The sequence below is a fragment of the Anticarsia gemmatalis genome, chromosome 27 (assembly GCF_050436995.1).
Source record: "Anticarsia gemmatalis isolate Benzon Research Colony breed Stoneville strain chromosome 27, ilAntGemm2 primary, whole genome shotgun sequence".
Taxonomy (NCBI): Eukaryota; Metazoa; Arthropoda; class Insecta; order Lepidoptera; family Erebidae; genus Anticarsia; species Anticarsia gemmatalis.
Window position 1 is genome coordinate 1,322,167 of NC_134771.1, and position 18,632 is coordinate 1,340,798.

General features: G+C 36.8%; 1 protein-coding gene across 2 annotated transcripts in view; it reads left to right on the top strand.

Moving 5' to 3' along the window:
- LOC142984511 (uncharacterized) overlaps nt 1–18,632 on the top strand; it is a 48,209-nt gene that overhangs the window by 24,045 nt on the left and 5,532 nt on the right. For both annotated transcript variants that reach the window (XM_076132197.1, XM_076132198.1), the window contains exon 2: nt 13,091–13,264. In XM_076132197.1, coding sequence (XP_075988312.1) covers nt 13,097–13,264 — 168 coding nt within the window. In that variant the 5' untranslated portion in view covers nt 13,091–13,096. The remainder of the gene's footprint in view (nt 1–13,090; nt 13,265–18,632) is intronic.

Below are 18,632 nucleotides of genomic sequence, written 5' to 3' on the forward strand. Positions count from 1 at the left end.
GTCCCACTGCTGGGCAAGGGTTTCCTTCAGAAATGATGAAAGGTCTGGAAGAGTAGTATATAAGTTGATCACTGGAATATATGTATATATAGATAGGTAAATAGTAATATACAATAATTCGAACTTTCACATTAACATTTAAGTTATTATTTTACTTTAATAGCTAATAAATTATGTTAATACAAAGATTTTATAGTAAGTTGATTTGAACAAAGTTGTTCTTGAGTCTAAGGAATTCTTCCTTATCTTTCAAGTTAAATAATTATAATATTTGTTTTTCTTTTAAGACTACTTAAAAGACTGCCTCCATGGCGCTGTGGTTTAAGTCGCGTTTAGGCCGCTACCATTGCATCAAGAGGTCGTGGGTTAGATTCCCTCCCGGAACAATTATTTGTGCGATCCACAAATAATAGTTTCGGGTCTGGTTGTACTTTGTGTCCGTTGTTTGTATATTTGTAAAAGACCCCGCGGCAAAGGAGTAATTATTTGTGGGGTTCCCGATTCAGGCAAAGCGATATTGATATTTTCTTATTTGCATAAAATTATTTTCAATAGTAGCCCGGAGTTTGGTAACGTGCCCGGTATATTGCAATAAGCTCGCTCCGCGATGAAATTTGGTTTTGTAGGTAGCTGAAGACCCAGAATAACACATAGGCTACTTTTTATCCCGGAGTTCCCGAAAGATCGGGATTTACACGGAAAGGGTTTCCACGCGGACGAAGTCGCGAGCGGCCTCTAGTATAACATATCTATTGGAATGTGTAGGTGAAATTGGTAATTTAAATAACCGCTAAAGTCAAGCATAGCCGCGGGCGTAACATGTACATTTAATATGTCCTTTTTAACCCAGTTTTATAAAAAAACCACTTAAAGGTATAAGATTTCACTTAATTGCGAAATTTCGCGGAAGTTAAAACTGTTTTAAATTCATTTAGAAAACTAACATAACTTTGTAATTATAATATGTCATTAATCTAGTTTAAAACACATAATAAAACCATTGATATTTTCTAAAGAAAATATATCAGCCTAGCCTTTCTTCTAACTATGTTGGAGTCGGCTTCCAGTCTCACCGGATGCAGATAAATACCAGTATTTTACATGAAGCGACTGTCTATCGGACCTCCACAACAGAGTTACCTGGGTTATAACATGATACCTCTCTGTAAGACTGATTGTCAGACTTTCAAGCTTCTGACTACTGTTAACGACTGTCAAAGATCTTTGAAAATGACAGCCAGCCTTCCGAAACACGGAGGAACTCGATATGTATAAGATGGTCACCCAACAACAGAACAACCTCAGTAAGTGTAGCTTAACCTCAGAGATCGATCCGCGCGGCTGTTTTTGACTCATAATTAGATTTGACTCATAAAGACTTTTACTCATAATATCATCGTCAATCATTTCTAATACACTTATAACTAGGAAATATAATTATTTATTTTCATTTAAAAACATTTATCGACTTTAAAATAAAATCTAGCAAAAATATTGACATTAACTTATTAATATTGGTAAATAAACCAATTATAGTAATACAAAATGTCCTTTAAGGGTGAATGAAACTATAAAATAACAAGTTTTTAATGAACACTATAACGGTACAGCTACCGGTTCTGTCCCTTATGTTTACCATCTGAAGGACATTTACTTTGATCGAAAATATATACAATATTATATAAATATGTTGTTGAGGAATCGATCTTTGTGGTTAAGCTACGCTTGCCGATGTTGTTCTGTGGATGGGAGACCGTCTTCTACATTTCGAGCTCCGTGTTTCGGAAGGCACGTTAAATTGTGGTTGTAATTTTCTAAGATCTCTGACTGTCGTTAACAGTAGTCAGAAGCTTGTTAGTCTGACTACCAGTCTTACCGAAGCGTATCGTGTTATAACCCAGCTAACTGTGTTGTGGAGGCCAGATAGACAGTCGCTCCATGTAAGATACTGGTATTCAGCTGCATCCGGTGAGACTGGAAGCCGACTCCAACATAGTTGGAAGTAATGCTAGACTCATCATGGTTAAATCCCTTATGTGTTTACGATCTCTGAAGGACATTCACTTTGATCGGAAATAAATAAAAAAATGTTTAAATTCTTTATATTGTTTTGAATCTGTATTAAAAAATTGCGCGGTTTTCAAAATAAATATGTGAAGACCCTAACGTATTTTCCCATGTGGTCGGCGGTTCGAACCCAAACCCGATTTTTTTAATATATTTGGTATTAGTAATTATGCAATGTATGTAATAGCAGATATGCAGTCGAATTAAGAAACCGCCTATTTCGAAGTCATAAAAAAGTACACCCGACCCCGCATAAGTCTGTCTATTCGCAACCAACTCAAAAAGTACTTAACAGATTTTCATGCGATTTCAACCAAAATATATACGCGAACAATACGATAACCTCAGCTCGTACAGGGTGTTTTAAATCACGCTTCAGTTTCAACCACTTTTAAACCGTACAGGGTGGTAATAACTGCAATTCACTTTCATACAAATTTTGCATGTCTACACCCAAATCCTATTTCGAAAATGACATCAAAATAGCCAGACGTGTTATAAAATTAACATCTACCATATATATAGAACAAAAATATAATACCGGCCAAGTGCGAGTCAGACTCCCGCATGAAGAGTTCCGTACTATCATCTCCTGAATTTGAAACGACCACCTGTTACCGGTTTTAATATTGAGCATAGAAATACAAAAAAAAACACGTTTATTGTATGGGGACCCCCCATTAATATTTTTTTAATATTTAGTATTTGTTGTTATAGCGGCAACGGAAATACATCATTTGTGAAAATTTCAGCTTTCTAGCTATCACGGTTTATGACATACAGCCTAAGACAACTCCCGCACTAAGTATTGCTCTTGTGTCGCGGGGACTTTAACAAACATACAAACAACGGACACAAAGTACAAACAGACTCAAAACAATTTGTGGATCGCACAAATAATTGTTCCGTGTGGGAATCGAACCCACGACCTCCCGATACAATGGGAGCGGTATGGCGACCTAAACCACTACGCCTTGGAGGCAGTCAGTCCCCGCATTTTACCTTAAAATGCCTGGGCGCAGGCTGACTGGGTCTGGGTCTGGCTGGACTGGACCAGTCAGCCTGCGCCCACGACGAGTGCAACCTGCGCCGAAACGTTAGGCATTTTAAGGTAAAATGCGTGTTCGCGTTAATTCCCGTATTCTATTATACATTAAACATACAACGCGAGAGTTTAAAAGTTATGAGTCAAAGTCCCGTTTTACCCTCTGGGTAAGGAACTCTAAAAACTAGATTTTACGTTTAAGTACTGGTTTCGTACCTACACGTGGAGATTATTAGCCGCGCGTTGACCCGATTCAACTTTGTTCCTATGCGATTTGTATGTATCTAGCTTATAGATCTACGATTCAATGCTAAGTTTCGTCGATTTTTTCTGTCAATGAAAGTGACGAAATATGTACGTAATATCATGCCTGTGATACTCAAATTTGTAGGTAAAAACGTATGGAATATACCCGTGTTTTGCTATTAACAATATTAGTCCTATGTAATAGGGAGCGAGCCTATTGTCATATACCGAACACGTTACCAAACTCCGGACTACTATTGAGAAATATTCTAACATAAATTAGAAAGACCAAAAGTACTAGTTGCCTGACCAGGGAACAGAGACCTTATTATCACCAGTCGGGTACACTAGCGACCGCACCACCCAGGCAGTCAAGTATGATACAATCATAACTTTTGAACTCTCGCGTTGCATGTTTAATATACAGTATGACTGGTGAGATACCTTCAATATTTGAGGACGTGATAGTATGCGAAGATATATCATGAAATAAAATAACATAAAAACTAAATATTAAATAACTTCTTAGTAAACTTCGTACACAGTACACCGACAGTCCAGTATTAACTGCGGAATAATTGGACACCGCACGCGCATTGCGCTATCAACACAGAATACATGGGCGAGTCCATTTTTGACAGCATGTCGCTTAGCAACAAAACTAGTAAAGCATGTCGTGAGTATAATATCCAAATTTCACTTATTTTTAGAGAAATTTCGATAAAAAATTAATCTTCTATTTTTTTTATATCAAGTTAACGAGAATCGAGTACCGAGTACTCTCCATATGTATTGAAGGTATCTCACCAGTCATACTGTATAATAGCTGCCTGCCGAAACATTAGGCATTTTAAGGTAAAATGCGTGTTCGCGTTAATTCCCGTATTCTATTATACATGATACAATCTGTCAATATTTCACTAGATAACCTAACCAATACTCGGAGTTTAGCAACGTGCCCGGTAAATGGCAAGCTCGCCCTCTATTACATGAGACTAACATTGTTTATAGCGAAACTTGGGAGTATTTCATACACCTCTGTCTACACCTTCGTGTATAACAGGCTCTATACTAAATCTGCTCTTGTTTTATCTATCAGATAGTCTATCCGACACTTAACTATAATCCGTGACACTACCTAACGAATTTTGATGCAGTTTTTTTATTATTCAAGATGACGGTTTATATCTGAAAATTGTACAGACGTGCTTCGGAGGGCACGTAAAAAGTCAGTCCCGGCTCTTGTCTACTAAGATAACAGTCGTTAAGCCATTTCAAAGGCCTCTAGGGCGGCTTGAACAACTTTGACACTAGGTGAACCACTAACCATACGACAAACAAACAAATAAAGCGTTAATAACGGTTCAAAATTGACAAAATACAAAAAATCTGCATAAAATAAATAGCCTATATAATAGCACAGGGACTCGCTTGCTTCTTACGGGAGGATACACTTGCCCAGGGGCCAGCAGTGGGACATTAATGGGTTAAATATACCATTTTAATGATACTTAGGAAATGAGGTTTTGACCTATGAATCGAACTTACAGCATAGTAACTGAATAGGTTAGTAGTTTAAGAATAATTTTTAACCTTTTAAAACGAATTTTAAAGACCAAGAGCTAAGTTTTTGATTTGGCTTAAAAACCAGTTTTTAAATTTACCGCTATCGAATTTTGATATTTCAAAAACAGTTATTTTATGTTTCTAGAATATCCTTATTGAACGCACTTACAGCTTTAAACTTGTCGAGAAAATTAATTAATTTTACATTGTGTGGTGGGTTCGAATCCCACCCGGACAAATCTTTGTGTGATGAGCACGAGTATTTGTTCTGAGTCTGGCTGTTAATTTATCTATATAAGTATGTATTTAGAAGGATATAAGTATATTTATCAGTTATTTGGTTACCATACAAGTTCTGCTTAGTTTGGAATCAACATGTGTGATGCACTTCTTAATACATACTTATATAAATAACTAGCGGACCCGACAGACGTTGTCCTGTCTAGACGTCTTTAATTTGTAAAATTTATTAAAAAAACATTGGCCAGCGGACAAAATTGTGAATCTAAATCATTCTCAGATCCCCTTAAACACCCACAAAAAATTTCATCAAAATCGGTCCAGTCGTTTAAGAAAAGTTCAGTGACATACACACTTACAGAAGAATTATATATATAAAGATTTACAACAAGAATAAAAAAACCGGTTGTCTTTTTAACAACCCCCTAAATTAAAGGTATAAAATGATACTAGACCTAGGCTCCTGAAACTTAAGAATAAAAAAAAACATTTCAGTTTTTAAAATTAACGTTTTGACTACACTCAAAATTCAAAAAGCCAAAAATCTGTTAGCGTTTTTTTGAACAATCTAGTTTTTGAAACTTGTTCTCAAAATGCCTAGTATCAAATTCAGCCGGTGTTAGATGTATAAATTATTACTTAGGTAATAAATAAGACTTGACAGATTTAGGTTTATATAATCCTTTTTTTTTCAATAGTAATGTTTTTCTAGTTGTCAAAATTTTACGTGCATTCCGTAACACGGAGGAACTCGGTATGTATAAGATGGTCAGTGGTCACCCATCCACAGAACAACCTCAGCAAGCGTAGCTTAACCTCTGAAATCGATTTGCGCTGCTATTGAAAGCATATTTTCCTTATTTCTTGTCATGTTTGTTACAAACTCAAAAAGTGTGATTTCATAATCAATAATATGTGTTCAAAATTACTAGTTATTTAATTTTGTGGTCAGAAATTTCAAAAATACCAGTTTCCAAAGCTTAACTTCTAATAATTATTACATTTGAAATTTTAGTTATGTTGCTCGCTTTAATAAACTGTGTTTAATGTACAGTCGGATACATTAAATTGTGTTAAATATTCCTGGTACAAAGAATAATAATGAATAATTGTTCTATAAGTAATATGTATAGATCTACTCCTTAGAATATAAGAGGCGTTAATTTATAATTAGAAAAAAGTTGCAATTGTATTATAGACAGCCTCTGTGGCGCAGTCGATAGTGTATCCGACTTCTCACTACGAGGGCCCTTTTTCGGTTTCCAGTTAGGACATAGTGCTATTAGTCTTTTCTCCAATTGGTATTAGATTATTCTCAATAGTAATCTGAAGTGTGGTAACGTGCCCGGAATAGACTTACCCCCTATTACATAGAACTAACATTGTAAATAGCGAAACGCGGTTGTATTTCATGCTCTTCACACCCTCATAATATATTAGGTCGGGGAAAAAGTATTTTCGCATTATAGTAAGTATGAACTTGTAATAAAATCTCTTTGGCTTCAAGAATCACAAATGAGTACACGGTTCATTAACTTTCTGTCAGTGAGCTCGTGAGGTACCCAAATATCTAGCTTTTTTTAGAGAAAAGATTTTATGTATTTTGATAATGTACCTATCTTCCCCGCTTAGAAACGACTTATATATATTAATATAGACTTCCATTTCTGTCTTCGTCTAAAATGGTAGTACAACAATATGTGTCCGACTTTACAGGAAGTAGGATCAGCAACCTCATTATAACACAATTTATGTACAAACATACAAGAACAAGCGACGTCGATGTATCGTTATTCATAATTATATATAATACTCGTGTTTTGAAAACGGCACTTTTATTTAACTAGTTCATTAAGGCTTAATGAATCTGTAGAGCACGGTTTGATTCCCGTTTTGTTAAGATTTTAAGCTTTTTAAACGATCGGTGACGGTTAATGGTCGGTGGGTTAAGCAACGTTAGTGCGGACATATTTTTTTTAAAGACAACTTCCGCATTTGAATTGCTCTTGTGTCGCGGCGACTTTTACGAACATACAAACAACCGAAACAATTATTTGAGGAAATAATTGCTCCGTGTGGGAATCGAACCCACGACCACTCGACGCAATGGTATCGGCGTGACGACCTAAACCACTGGACCACGGAAGCAGTCATAGTCTAGTTCATTATGGCTTAATGAATCTGTGTAAAGCACGGTTCGATTTCCATTTCGTTAATTTTTTAAGTTTTTTTTGGCTCTCATAGTTAGTTGCGATTACCGGTTAGTGAACCATCAGTGGGTTAAGAAACCTTAGCAGATAAAGACAAATGTACTTTTGGTACATTTTTCAAAAATATTTTTATGAGATAAGCAAGCTTGTTTTGTTTAACTTAAATTGCGCCTAGATTTGAACCTTGAACCTCAAGTTTCATTTCTCAATATAGTAATGAACGTCAAAGGTTTAGGTGTATAATTTGATATATAGAAATTAAAATACATTAAATAAATTAGGCCTAATAATATGTTCAATTCAAGTTTTCGCTTTCCACATTCAATACAAATAACTGTATTGTAAAACAACATTAATCTCGAAAACGGCTGAACCAGTTTCGATAGAATTAAGTGATTGCTACCAGCCAACATATCAATGTAATAAGCCTATTAGAAATTAAACATTTTTCATTGTGACAGAAAAACAAAGTAACTTTTACTACAGTTAATTTAGTATAGAACGAAGACGTTTCATGTAATAGGGGGCGAGCCTGTGCCATATACGGGACACGTTACCAAACTCATTGTTATTAAGAATTGAAATTTCACTTTTTTTTTCATTCTGCTGATTATATTAAATACGGGTTCAAAAATTAATATATTAGTTGTCACTCTTTTAAGTATGTAAATAAATTGGGAGTTTCTAAATTTCTGTCTCTGCAATCGAACCCGAAACCTCTATTTAATAAACTTAAATATCTTTTTTTTTTGTTTATTTTTAAACATGCTTGGTAAAAAAAAATTACGACGACATATTTTTTTTCCAACGAAAATCGAACCCGAGACGTCGTCATACTATTCTGAAATATTTTTTCAGTATTATTTAAAAAAAAAAATAATAATGGTACAAAATGTCGGCCGACCTCTATCCGAAAACTATTCAAAATTCACTTAAATCTTTATAAAAAAAAATATACCCCACTCGGGAATACCCAACTCAATAATCAAACCCGAGACCACGTGATCAGTCGTATTCCCTACCCAACTATACCCACCGTCTTACTCACCGTACCACTACGTCAGCATGACGTCACATTGAATCATTCGTTCATTCACCCAGTATCGTTACAACAGCGAAACATGGCGAACGTGAAATACATTATTATAGGAGTATTTGTTGCTGTAGCCGTCCTTGCAGCGGTCATATGTAAGTACAATAATATATATTTAATATAATGTATTAGAAATAATGATCACTTGTTGTAACGGTAAAGGAAAACGCGATGAAACCTTGCATGCCTAAAATTTTGTTTAACAATTTTAGTACTTACTTGGGCAGCGTGGTGGACTCAAGGACTAACATTGTTTATAGTGAAGGGATTTTGACGCGCTCAAAGCCTGTTCTGCTCTGTGGGTTAAGCAAACGTTGGCGCGGTCATTCTATAGATAGGTGACCGGATAGTGGTATTTGAACTGAGCGTCTCCGTGCTTCGGAGGGCACGTAAAAAATCGGTCCCGGTTGTTGTCATTAAGATAACAGTCGTTAAGCCATGTCAAAGGCCTTTCGGGCTTGAACAACTTTGACACTAGGTTGACCACTGACCATACGATAGATAGATGAAGGGTGTATTTAATTCACCTCTGCCAGTATCTTTGAGTATAACAGGCGTGATATTATGTATTTCAGTGTATTTATCATTAACATGTTTGTACTTTTCCTTGTACCATCTCCCACTCCGTATCTCCCAGCTATTTGTATTCGATGATTCACGATTATAAGTAGCGCAATTCTACTGTGCGTACTATCGATTATCGAAAGTATGACATTTAAATGTCCTTATAAATTAGTTCGTATGTCATCCGCTAGGGGCGCTGTTTAGTTTTTCGTACTTTTTTGATAGTGAACTATCGATAGTTGTAAAATAGTAGTAGAAAATCGTCTCTCTGGTATATTTCATTGATTTTTTTTAACTCATTATTAGGGAGGGGTTAGGCCTTGAGTCCACCACGCTGGCCGATAGCGAGTTGGGGACTTTGCATACCTTCAAGAACTGTTCTAAAGAACTCAGGCGTGCAGGGTTGCATCACGATGTCTTCCTCCACCGTTGGAACAAGTGATCATTTCATAACTTTGAAAAGTCATTATTGTGTTGCCTCGGCTTCGAACCTGCAACTACTTGCGAGGCAGGTCCCTTCATCTGCGCCAATGGTTTTAAAGTTCAAAATACGTACATAAATAAAATCAGGCCTGTTTCCCACCGTAGTAAGCAGAGACCAAAGAACACCATTTGCTACATCATCTGCCTAGTCTTTCTTCCATCTATGTTGGAGTCGGCTTCCAGTTTCAGTCGCAGCTGAATACCAGTATATTACATGGAGCGACTGCCTATCTGACCTCCACAACACAGTTATAACTTGCTACAATCCCTACAAACTTTGCTAGATTCACATACATACATCTCATACAAAAATAATCTATAATTTTACTACTATTTATTAGGTCGGGGAAAAAGTCTTTTCGCATTATAGTATGTGTGAACTTGTACTAAAATCTTTAGCTTCAAGAATCACAAATGAGTACACGGTTCATTAGGTTTCTTTCAGTGAGCTCGTGAGGTACCCAAATATCGAGCTATTTTGTGTAGAAAAAGATATTACATAATGCGACAAGACTTTTTCCCCGACCTAATACATCTCATAGAAATTAGTCTATAATTTATAATTTTCTATATAAATTAATACTATAGTTCTTTATTCTTCAGGTGCCGTTGTATTCCTGCTGAAAGGCAGCAAGACTGAAAACACGACGATTATAGAAGGACATGAATACACTTACAACGCGGGGTCTCATAAAATCGACTTGGAGAACAAACGAATCAATGGCGGCGTTGATATATCCTGGGATAATAAGGACTCTTCTAAAGATAAGAAACCTTCGTAAAGGCTTTTGAGTTTCAGTTTCTTCATACATATCTAAAGTAACTGCTAAAGCCATTTAAGCCATTGTCTTTTACTACACATTTTGTTGCTTTAAACAAAAGGGCAACAAATCAGATATTTAAAAAAATGCTTTTCGTAATAAAAACGAGTGAACAGATTGGGTTAAAAATTGGTGGAGAGGAAGCTTAGATCCGGGAGACAGGCGTAGGACACTTTTTATCCCGCTAGACTGTGTTTGTACCTGATGGAAGAACAGAGCATGGAAACAACACCAAGTAGCCATGATCTTCTGGTAGACTGTAGATTTAATTTCCGATCAGAATAAGGCGCAAAACTCAAGAACGGCTCGACCAATAACTGATTGTTTTTGTAAAAATAAAACATGTATATTTGAGATACGGAAAAGGTTTTTATACAGAGAGAAAAAGCGTCAGCTGACCTGCGCGAGTCAGCTAGTTTACAATAAAAAGCGGTTTGATTTTTTTAATTTATGGCCTTTTTGTTTTAAAGCAGGGATTTGTGAGGTAAAGGCAAATCGGTTTTTTGAAAAACCTATCAGTAAATTTGTGAAGAAACAAATTTGACTTTTTTACCTGGCCGTTATTCTAGGAAAAGCTTCAGCTTCAAATGAATAACTTTAGGAATAAGTGAAAAATATACATTTTCTCTATTATCATAAATGTATGAAATATAAAGAATTAATCAGTACTACTTCGTTTTATTATTAGTATTAAGGAAAATATTATATTTCATTTAAATTCAGGTCATTCCCAGTCGTAATATTTAATTATAATGACTCTTACCTGTAATTACCAACTTATACTACGTCATAATTAAAAGGATAAAATAATCTATACTAATATTATAAAGCTGAAGAGTTTGTGTGTTTGTTTGATTGTTTGTTTGTTTGTTTGTTTGTTTGAACGCGCTAATCTAAGGAACTACTGGTCCAATTTGAAAAATTCTTTCAGTATTAGATAGCCCATTTATCGAGGAAGGTTATAGGCTATATATCATCACGCTACGACCAATAGGAGCAGAGTACCGGTAAAAAATGTTACAAAAACGGGGAAAATTTTGACTCAAACTCTCTTATGTGACGCAAGCGAAGTTGCGCGGGTCAGCTAGTAGTACATAAACGCCTGTTATAACCAAAGGTATATGTTTATTTAAAAAACTCCCGCACTAAGAATTGCTCTTGTGTCGCGGGTACTTTAACAAACATACAAGCAACGGACACAAAGTACCCGACCCGATATAACTACTTGCGGATCGCACAAATAATTGTTTCGTGTGAGAGTCGAACCCACGACCTCCGTCGAAACGGTAACGGCATGGCGACATTATTAAACACTGCAGAGTTTTCATACATCTTTAATACACCCACGTTTCGCCATTAACAATGTTAGTCCCATGTAATAGGGGACGAGTTTATTGCTATTTACCGGGCACATTACCAAACTGTAACACGAATAATTCGATAAAATTACGAAAAGACCGATAACAATAGTCAGTGGTTGAGTCAGGAATCGATCCTGAGATCTCGTGGTCGGCAGTCGTATATACTGCTGTCCAAACCACAGGCAAGTTACGTATATATTTAATGTATGTTTCTGCATATCTCTGGTATTTATAGGCCGATATAAAGAAAATTGCATTCAAAAGATAGTGTCCGTGTGGTCCGATAAAAAATAAATGTCATCTGATCCTTCATTTCGGACATACAACAAGAAAAGAGATTTTCGAAAATATTTGGTTTGAGTAAATAATTATTAGGTCGGGAAAAAAATCTTTTCGCATTATAGTATGTATGAACTTGTAATAAAATCTCTTTGACTTCAAGAATCACAAATGAGGACTCGGTCTCTTTCAGTGAGCTCGTGAGGTACCCCAATAGCGAGCTTTTTTGTGTAGAGAATAGATTTTATTACAAGTTCATACATACTATAATACGAAAATACTTTTTCCCCGATCTAATATATCGTCAAGGTATACCAATTCAACGAGAACAAGATTCTAGGAGTACACCTACTTACTTATTTGCAATTAACAAAGTATAAAACGTTGAATTTAAAACAGAAATCATGTACTAGGCCTAATTTTATATTCTCAATACAAGTTATTTCGCTTTCCACATTCAATACAAATAACTGTATTGTAAATCAACATTAATCTCGAAAACGGCTGAACCAGTTTCGATAAAATTAAGTGATTGCTACCAGTCAACATATCAATGTGATAAGCCTATTAGAAATTAGTAGATTTTTCATTTTGTCAACTTGAGAGGTTCGTAACGGATTTGAGGCAGTTAAATATTTAAATACATAGTTTTTAAAATCATTTCGAGTAGGTCATTGGACTCAGTAAACCGTGTTGTTATTTTGTCGTATGGTTAGTGGTCAACCTAGTGTCAAAGTTGTACTTAGCAAACCTTGGCGCGGTAATTCCATAGATGGGTGATCGAATAGTGGTATTGAACTGGGTGTCTCCGTGCTCCGGAGGGTACGTAAAAAGTCAATCTTAGTTGTTGTCAATTAAACAGTCGTTAAGCCACATCAAAGGCCTTCGGGCGGCTTGAACAACTTTGACACTAGGTTGACCACTAACCATACGATAAAATAACAACTAAATAAACTTTCTTCTTTCTTTAAAGGCGGCCATTTTTAAACTTGTTCTCTTTGCCAACAGACTGATATATTTGACTACTAACCATACGACAAACAACAAACAACTGAATAAACCTTCTGCTTTCTATAAAGGCGGCCATTTTTTAAATCTCTTCTCTTTGTCAACAGACTGATATGTCAACACGCAGTGCAACATCATCGTTCCGCGCGCGCCGCGGCCACAAGGAACGCTCCAAGAACTTCACCGAGCTGGAGAAGCGCACAGTCCTCGAGCTGATCGCGCGCCACCGGGATGTGCTGCGACAGGGCAGGTCCAACAACGCCACTAACAGAAGTAAACAGGTGAGCCTATCCACCCTTTTTTTTTTCGTCAGGAAAACCCGTTGGAGTCGATGAAAACGCTCGACCCACCGGCTAGGTCCCCGCTGCCCTGGGACTGCGCAAACGGGGTAACCTCTCTCCACCTACGCTGATTCCGGTTCTTCGGGCAGAAAATCCTAAACTTCTACATTAGTAGGTTGGGGAAAAAGTCTTTTCGCATTATAGTATGTATGAACATCCGTGCCTTGGAGAGCACGTAAAGCCGTCGGTCCTGCGCCTGACCTCTCACTGGTCGTGTCGGTTATCCGTCCCAGAAGACTATGAGAGTGATGGAATAGAGAGTGTACCTGTGTATTGTGCACACACTTGGACACTATAAACAAAATATACGGCTACGATGTCCAGTTTCAATGAAACTGACCGCCGCCGTAGCCGTATATCGACTAGGAGGACATTTTTTTACATTATGTATGAACATGTAACAAAATCTCTTTGGTTTCAAAAATCACGAATGAGTACACGGTTCATTAGGTTTCTTTCAGTGAGCTCGTGAGGTACCCAAATATCGAGCTTTTTTGTGTAGAGAAAAGATTTTATTACAAGTTCATACATACTATAATGCGATTAGACTTTTTCCCCGACCTAATACATAACTAATATGATTATTACACCCGAAAGTTAACAACAAGCCGCACGGATAGATCTCTTAGGTACGCTTACCGAGGTTGTTCTGTGGATGGGTGATCATATTATACATACCGAGTTCCTCCGGAAGGCACGTTAAATTGTGGGTCCCAACTGTCATTTTCAAAGATCTTTGACAGTCGTTAACAGTAGTCAAAAGCTTGAAAGTCTGACAATCAGTCTTACCGAGGGGTATCGTGTTATAACCCAGGTAACTGTGTTGTGGAGGTCAGATAGACAATCGCTCCATGTAAAACACTGGTACTCAGCTGCATCCGGTGAGACTGGAAGCCGACTCCAACATAATTGGAAGAAAGGCTAAGCTGATATAATAATTATCCAATTTATTTAGTTTTTCAAGTTTATGCTGTGATTAATTTTTATTTATATAGATTAAAATAGTTAAAGTTTTGACTGAAATGTTCAAATTTTCAGTTCAGAACTTATTTTTGTCAAAATGTTTGAATAATTCGTCAAAAATGAAAAAAGCATTCTCGAATTATACATTCCTGCTTACATTCATTTAACTAACAATTAAAATAAATAAACACTGTTTAGTTGGAAGGCAACACCGAACACGCGTTAGTTCGTCTTGTCAGCTGAATCTATGAAACTATGCGGCGTCTTATATTACTGCTGGGTTGCAATTACGATTGTTTTGATGCGCAGTTACTATACTAGTGGATACACGTGGCTTTGGCTGGAGTTGTAAACATTTTTAACCGATTTCAAAAAAACTATCACTACCTACATCATACATACAAATTCGGGAATCAAACTCATAATATTTGCGCCGTAGCACATGAATATGTGCTCACTTTTAACTTTTGAGCTACTAGATCCTTAGATTCACATTATATTCTAACTAGGAAACACCTCGCCGCAATAACCGTAGTGCCGCGTGTGGTGGGTTCGAATCCCACCCGGAACAAATCTGTGTGTGATGAGCACGAGTATTTGTTCTGAGCCTGATTGTGAAGTATCTATATAAGTATGTATTTAGAAGTATATAAGTATGTTCATCAGTTATTCGGTTACCAAATTACAAGCTCTGCTTAGTTTGGAATCAAATGACCGTGTGTGAGTTGACCAATGATATTAATATTTATTTATCCATTTAAACAAAAAACCTAAAGCATTGTAAACATTCTAGAATGTTCTGTTTAATTTAAGAACGCAATAATAATTGCATTTGAACATAATATTTACAAATAGACAAATGTACGTACGTTGCAAACTCATAGCCATGAATTTGATACCATACTAACTAACTTATTAAGCGATTTGTTAGGGATCTGCACTTCTTGGAAGAAAACGGTATTTGTTTACTATATTATACACTCAGCGGCAGAAAAAGTGGCCCAAAGCAAAACTACGATAAAACTTTTTAGAATATCAATATATGGTTACTATTTTGGCTATAACTATTAGTTAAACAGTTTATACACAAGTTTAGTTACAATTTACACTAAATAGTCGTAATTTTTAATCAAAAATGGGAAAAATTAAAAAATACAGCTTTTGTCGAAATCGCTTACTGAAAGTTTTTGCAAAAACCTAATTCTGCACCAAAGAAAAAATCTAGTTTATACCGCGTGTTAACTCCTCTAGCATTTATGGTGACCTGCATACATTCTGGCATGCTTTGGAGGATGTTTTAATTACTTCTTGAAGAACTTTATCCCACACTCTGACTAGAGCGGTTCTTCGCTCACCAAGTGATTCTGGTGGGTTGGGCAGTGCGCATACACTGTTTTTTAGCATGTGCCAGACATGTTCTATGGGGTTGATGTCTGGACTGTGAGCAGGCTAAGCCAGTTTTTGAATCCCGATATCAGCAAGGTGCGATTCCACAACGCGGGCGCTATGAGCGCGCGCATTAAACTGCATTAGAGTTAATCCTCCCGACCAATGAAATCCATAAGTGGTACAACATGGTCTTGGAAGATTTCTTCAATGTACCCGGCTGCTGTTAGGCGCTGATCTACGATGACAAGCTCCGTACGTGCCTCCAAACATACACCTCTCCATACCATAACAGACCTACCTTTGTAACTGACCGTCTGACGTGTTGTGTTGGGAAAAAACCGTCCTTAATGGCGTCTTTACACTCTCTCACGACCATTTGGTGCTCTTAATGCTACTCAGCACTCATCGGTTAACAAGAACTTGCTCCATTGGTCGATAGCCAATTCACATGTATACGAGCAAATCGTAATCGCGCAACTCGATGGTGTCTCTCGAGTTCTGGTACTCGGGTTGGTCTTCCTGCCTGTAAATTACGTTCTTTTATCCTTCGCCTCATGTTCCGTTCACTAAGAATGACTCCGCGTGCCGCTTGAAGCCTCTAGTGAATCTCAAACGCTGTCATAAAGCGGTTTCTCAGCACCTCGACGTTAACAAATCGGTCATCTCTTGCGGATGTACATCGTGTTCGTCCAATTCCTGGTCGCCGCGTGTAGAGACCAGTCTCACGATACCTCCTAATCGCAGACCTTAAAGTGGTACGCGATACATTGAAAAATGCAGCCACCTCTCAATGGTAATGGCCCTGATCGGACAACAAGACCACCTAAGCCACTTGTTCAGCAGTAAGTGGCATCTTCAAATCTTTTCTAAAATCTAAATAGACCAATAATCAATAAAAATCATAAAGAAAATCGTTTCCGTGCAGCAATATTTCAAAATACAGAATTCAACTGACCTCTCGAATCAACACTGAATTCAGTTCTAACACACATTGTTAGAAAAAGTCATCCGTCACTTAAATTAATCTAAAATTCAACACTTCATAACACTAAACAGATCACTTCGCAACTACTTACAACAGTATATCTTTCATATATTACTTAATTTGTTTACAAATTCACGATAAGCGCTTGGGCCACTTTTTCTGCCGCTGAGTGTATATTAAACAATTATTCTATCGTGCTAGTATTTTAAAGTAAAAAATACATAAATACGCATTTTTTTTATTTAATCGTTTCCTAGCTGACCCGCGTAGCTCCACAAACGCATTTTCGTTTCTTTTTTCTCTCCATAAAAACCCTTACCGTGTCTTAAATTATTACTTATAATGTTATTAAAAAAACAAGTCGAATTAGTTGAGCTATTCTTGATTTAGCAACTAGCAAGAGATTTGTAATTTTTACTTTTCACCCATTTATTTAAATAAAAAGCATCCATTGTCCGTTTCCTGGTTCTTAGCTACCTCAACCAATTTTCAGCAAAATCGGTTTAACCGTACTTGAGTTATAAATATTGTAACTATCCCGACTTTCTTTAAAACAGATTTATTGGTCAACCTAGTGTCAAAGCCGTTCAAGTCGCCTGCAAGGCATTTAACAGGGCTTAACGACTGTTATCTTAATTGACACCAGTCGGGATCAACTTTCTAAGTGCCCTCCAAACCACGGACATCTAAAAACCTCTTTACAAAAAAACTCAAGCTCAACTCAACTCAAGCACATTGACCAAACCCGGGATTCGAAACCGAGACCTATGCAAGACAGTCGCATTCATTACCGCGACGCATACGCAGTCAAAATCGTTCAAGATTTATTTTTTCTCAACAAAATATTACGGAACCCCTCATTTAAATTCAAGTCACGCTCAACAAAGTGCATACGAAACAGTCATTAGTATTATACAGTAGTTATTCACAAACAAGCAGCCATTTTCAATATGGACCCGCAAAGTCAACTGTATAACTATGTAAGTAAAAATAAAACCTTTCTTCCAACTATATCGTTGGCTTCCAGTCTCATCGGATGCAGCTGAATACTAGTGTTTTATATGGACCGACTGTCTATTTGACCTCCACACCCCAATTACATAGGTTATAACACGATACCCTTCGGTAAGACTGGTTGTCAGACTTTCAAGCTTCCGACTACTGTTAACGACTGTCAAAGATCTTTGAAAATTACAGCCGGGACCCGCAATTTAACGTGCCTTCCGAAACACGGAGGAACTCGATATGTATAAGATGGTCACCCATCCACAGGACAACGTCGGCAAGCGTGGCTTAACCTCAGAGATCTGTGCCGCTGTTGTTAACTAAGCCACGAGCTCCTCTCTATCTTATTTTCTATGTATTAACCATGCATTCTTGGCGCAGTGGTTAACGTGGTCACCTCGCCGCAATAACCGTAGCGCCAAATATTTGTGTGATGAGCACGAGTATCTGTTCTGAGTCTGGTTGTCAATAATTTGTCTATATAAGTATGTAGTTGGAAGTATACAGGGTGTGGCGTAAATAATGGATAATCCTTTACCAGCGGATGGGCGACAACCCAACTGATCTAAATATCAAAATTTACCTCTGGCACAAGTATCATAGTTTTTGAGATTTTCGCCATTTTGTGTGTTTTTTAAGAAAGCGATTTAAGCTCGTTCTTTTTAATGCTGTGATCACAATTTAAGGCTTTTTTTTAATCCGTTTTTTTTGCGAATAAATCCTGAATAGATGTGCTATTGAATCTACAATCTTGTTTTGTTATTACTACTTGTTTTTTATTTAAATTATGCATTCAAAGTTGAATTTTATAATCTTTCACAACATTTGTGCAACTTTGAGCACTTGAAGTGAAAAAAAAATGTATGGTGGCTTTACTGCCCACGCCATAAATAATTTCTAAATTTTATTAGAATTCTAAATTGGTATAACATGCAGCATTAATACCGATTATTGTCAAAGTATTAC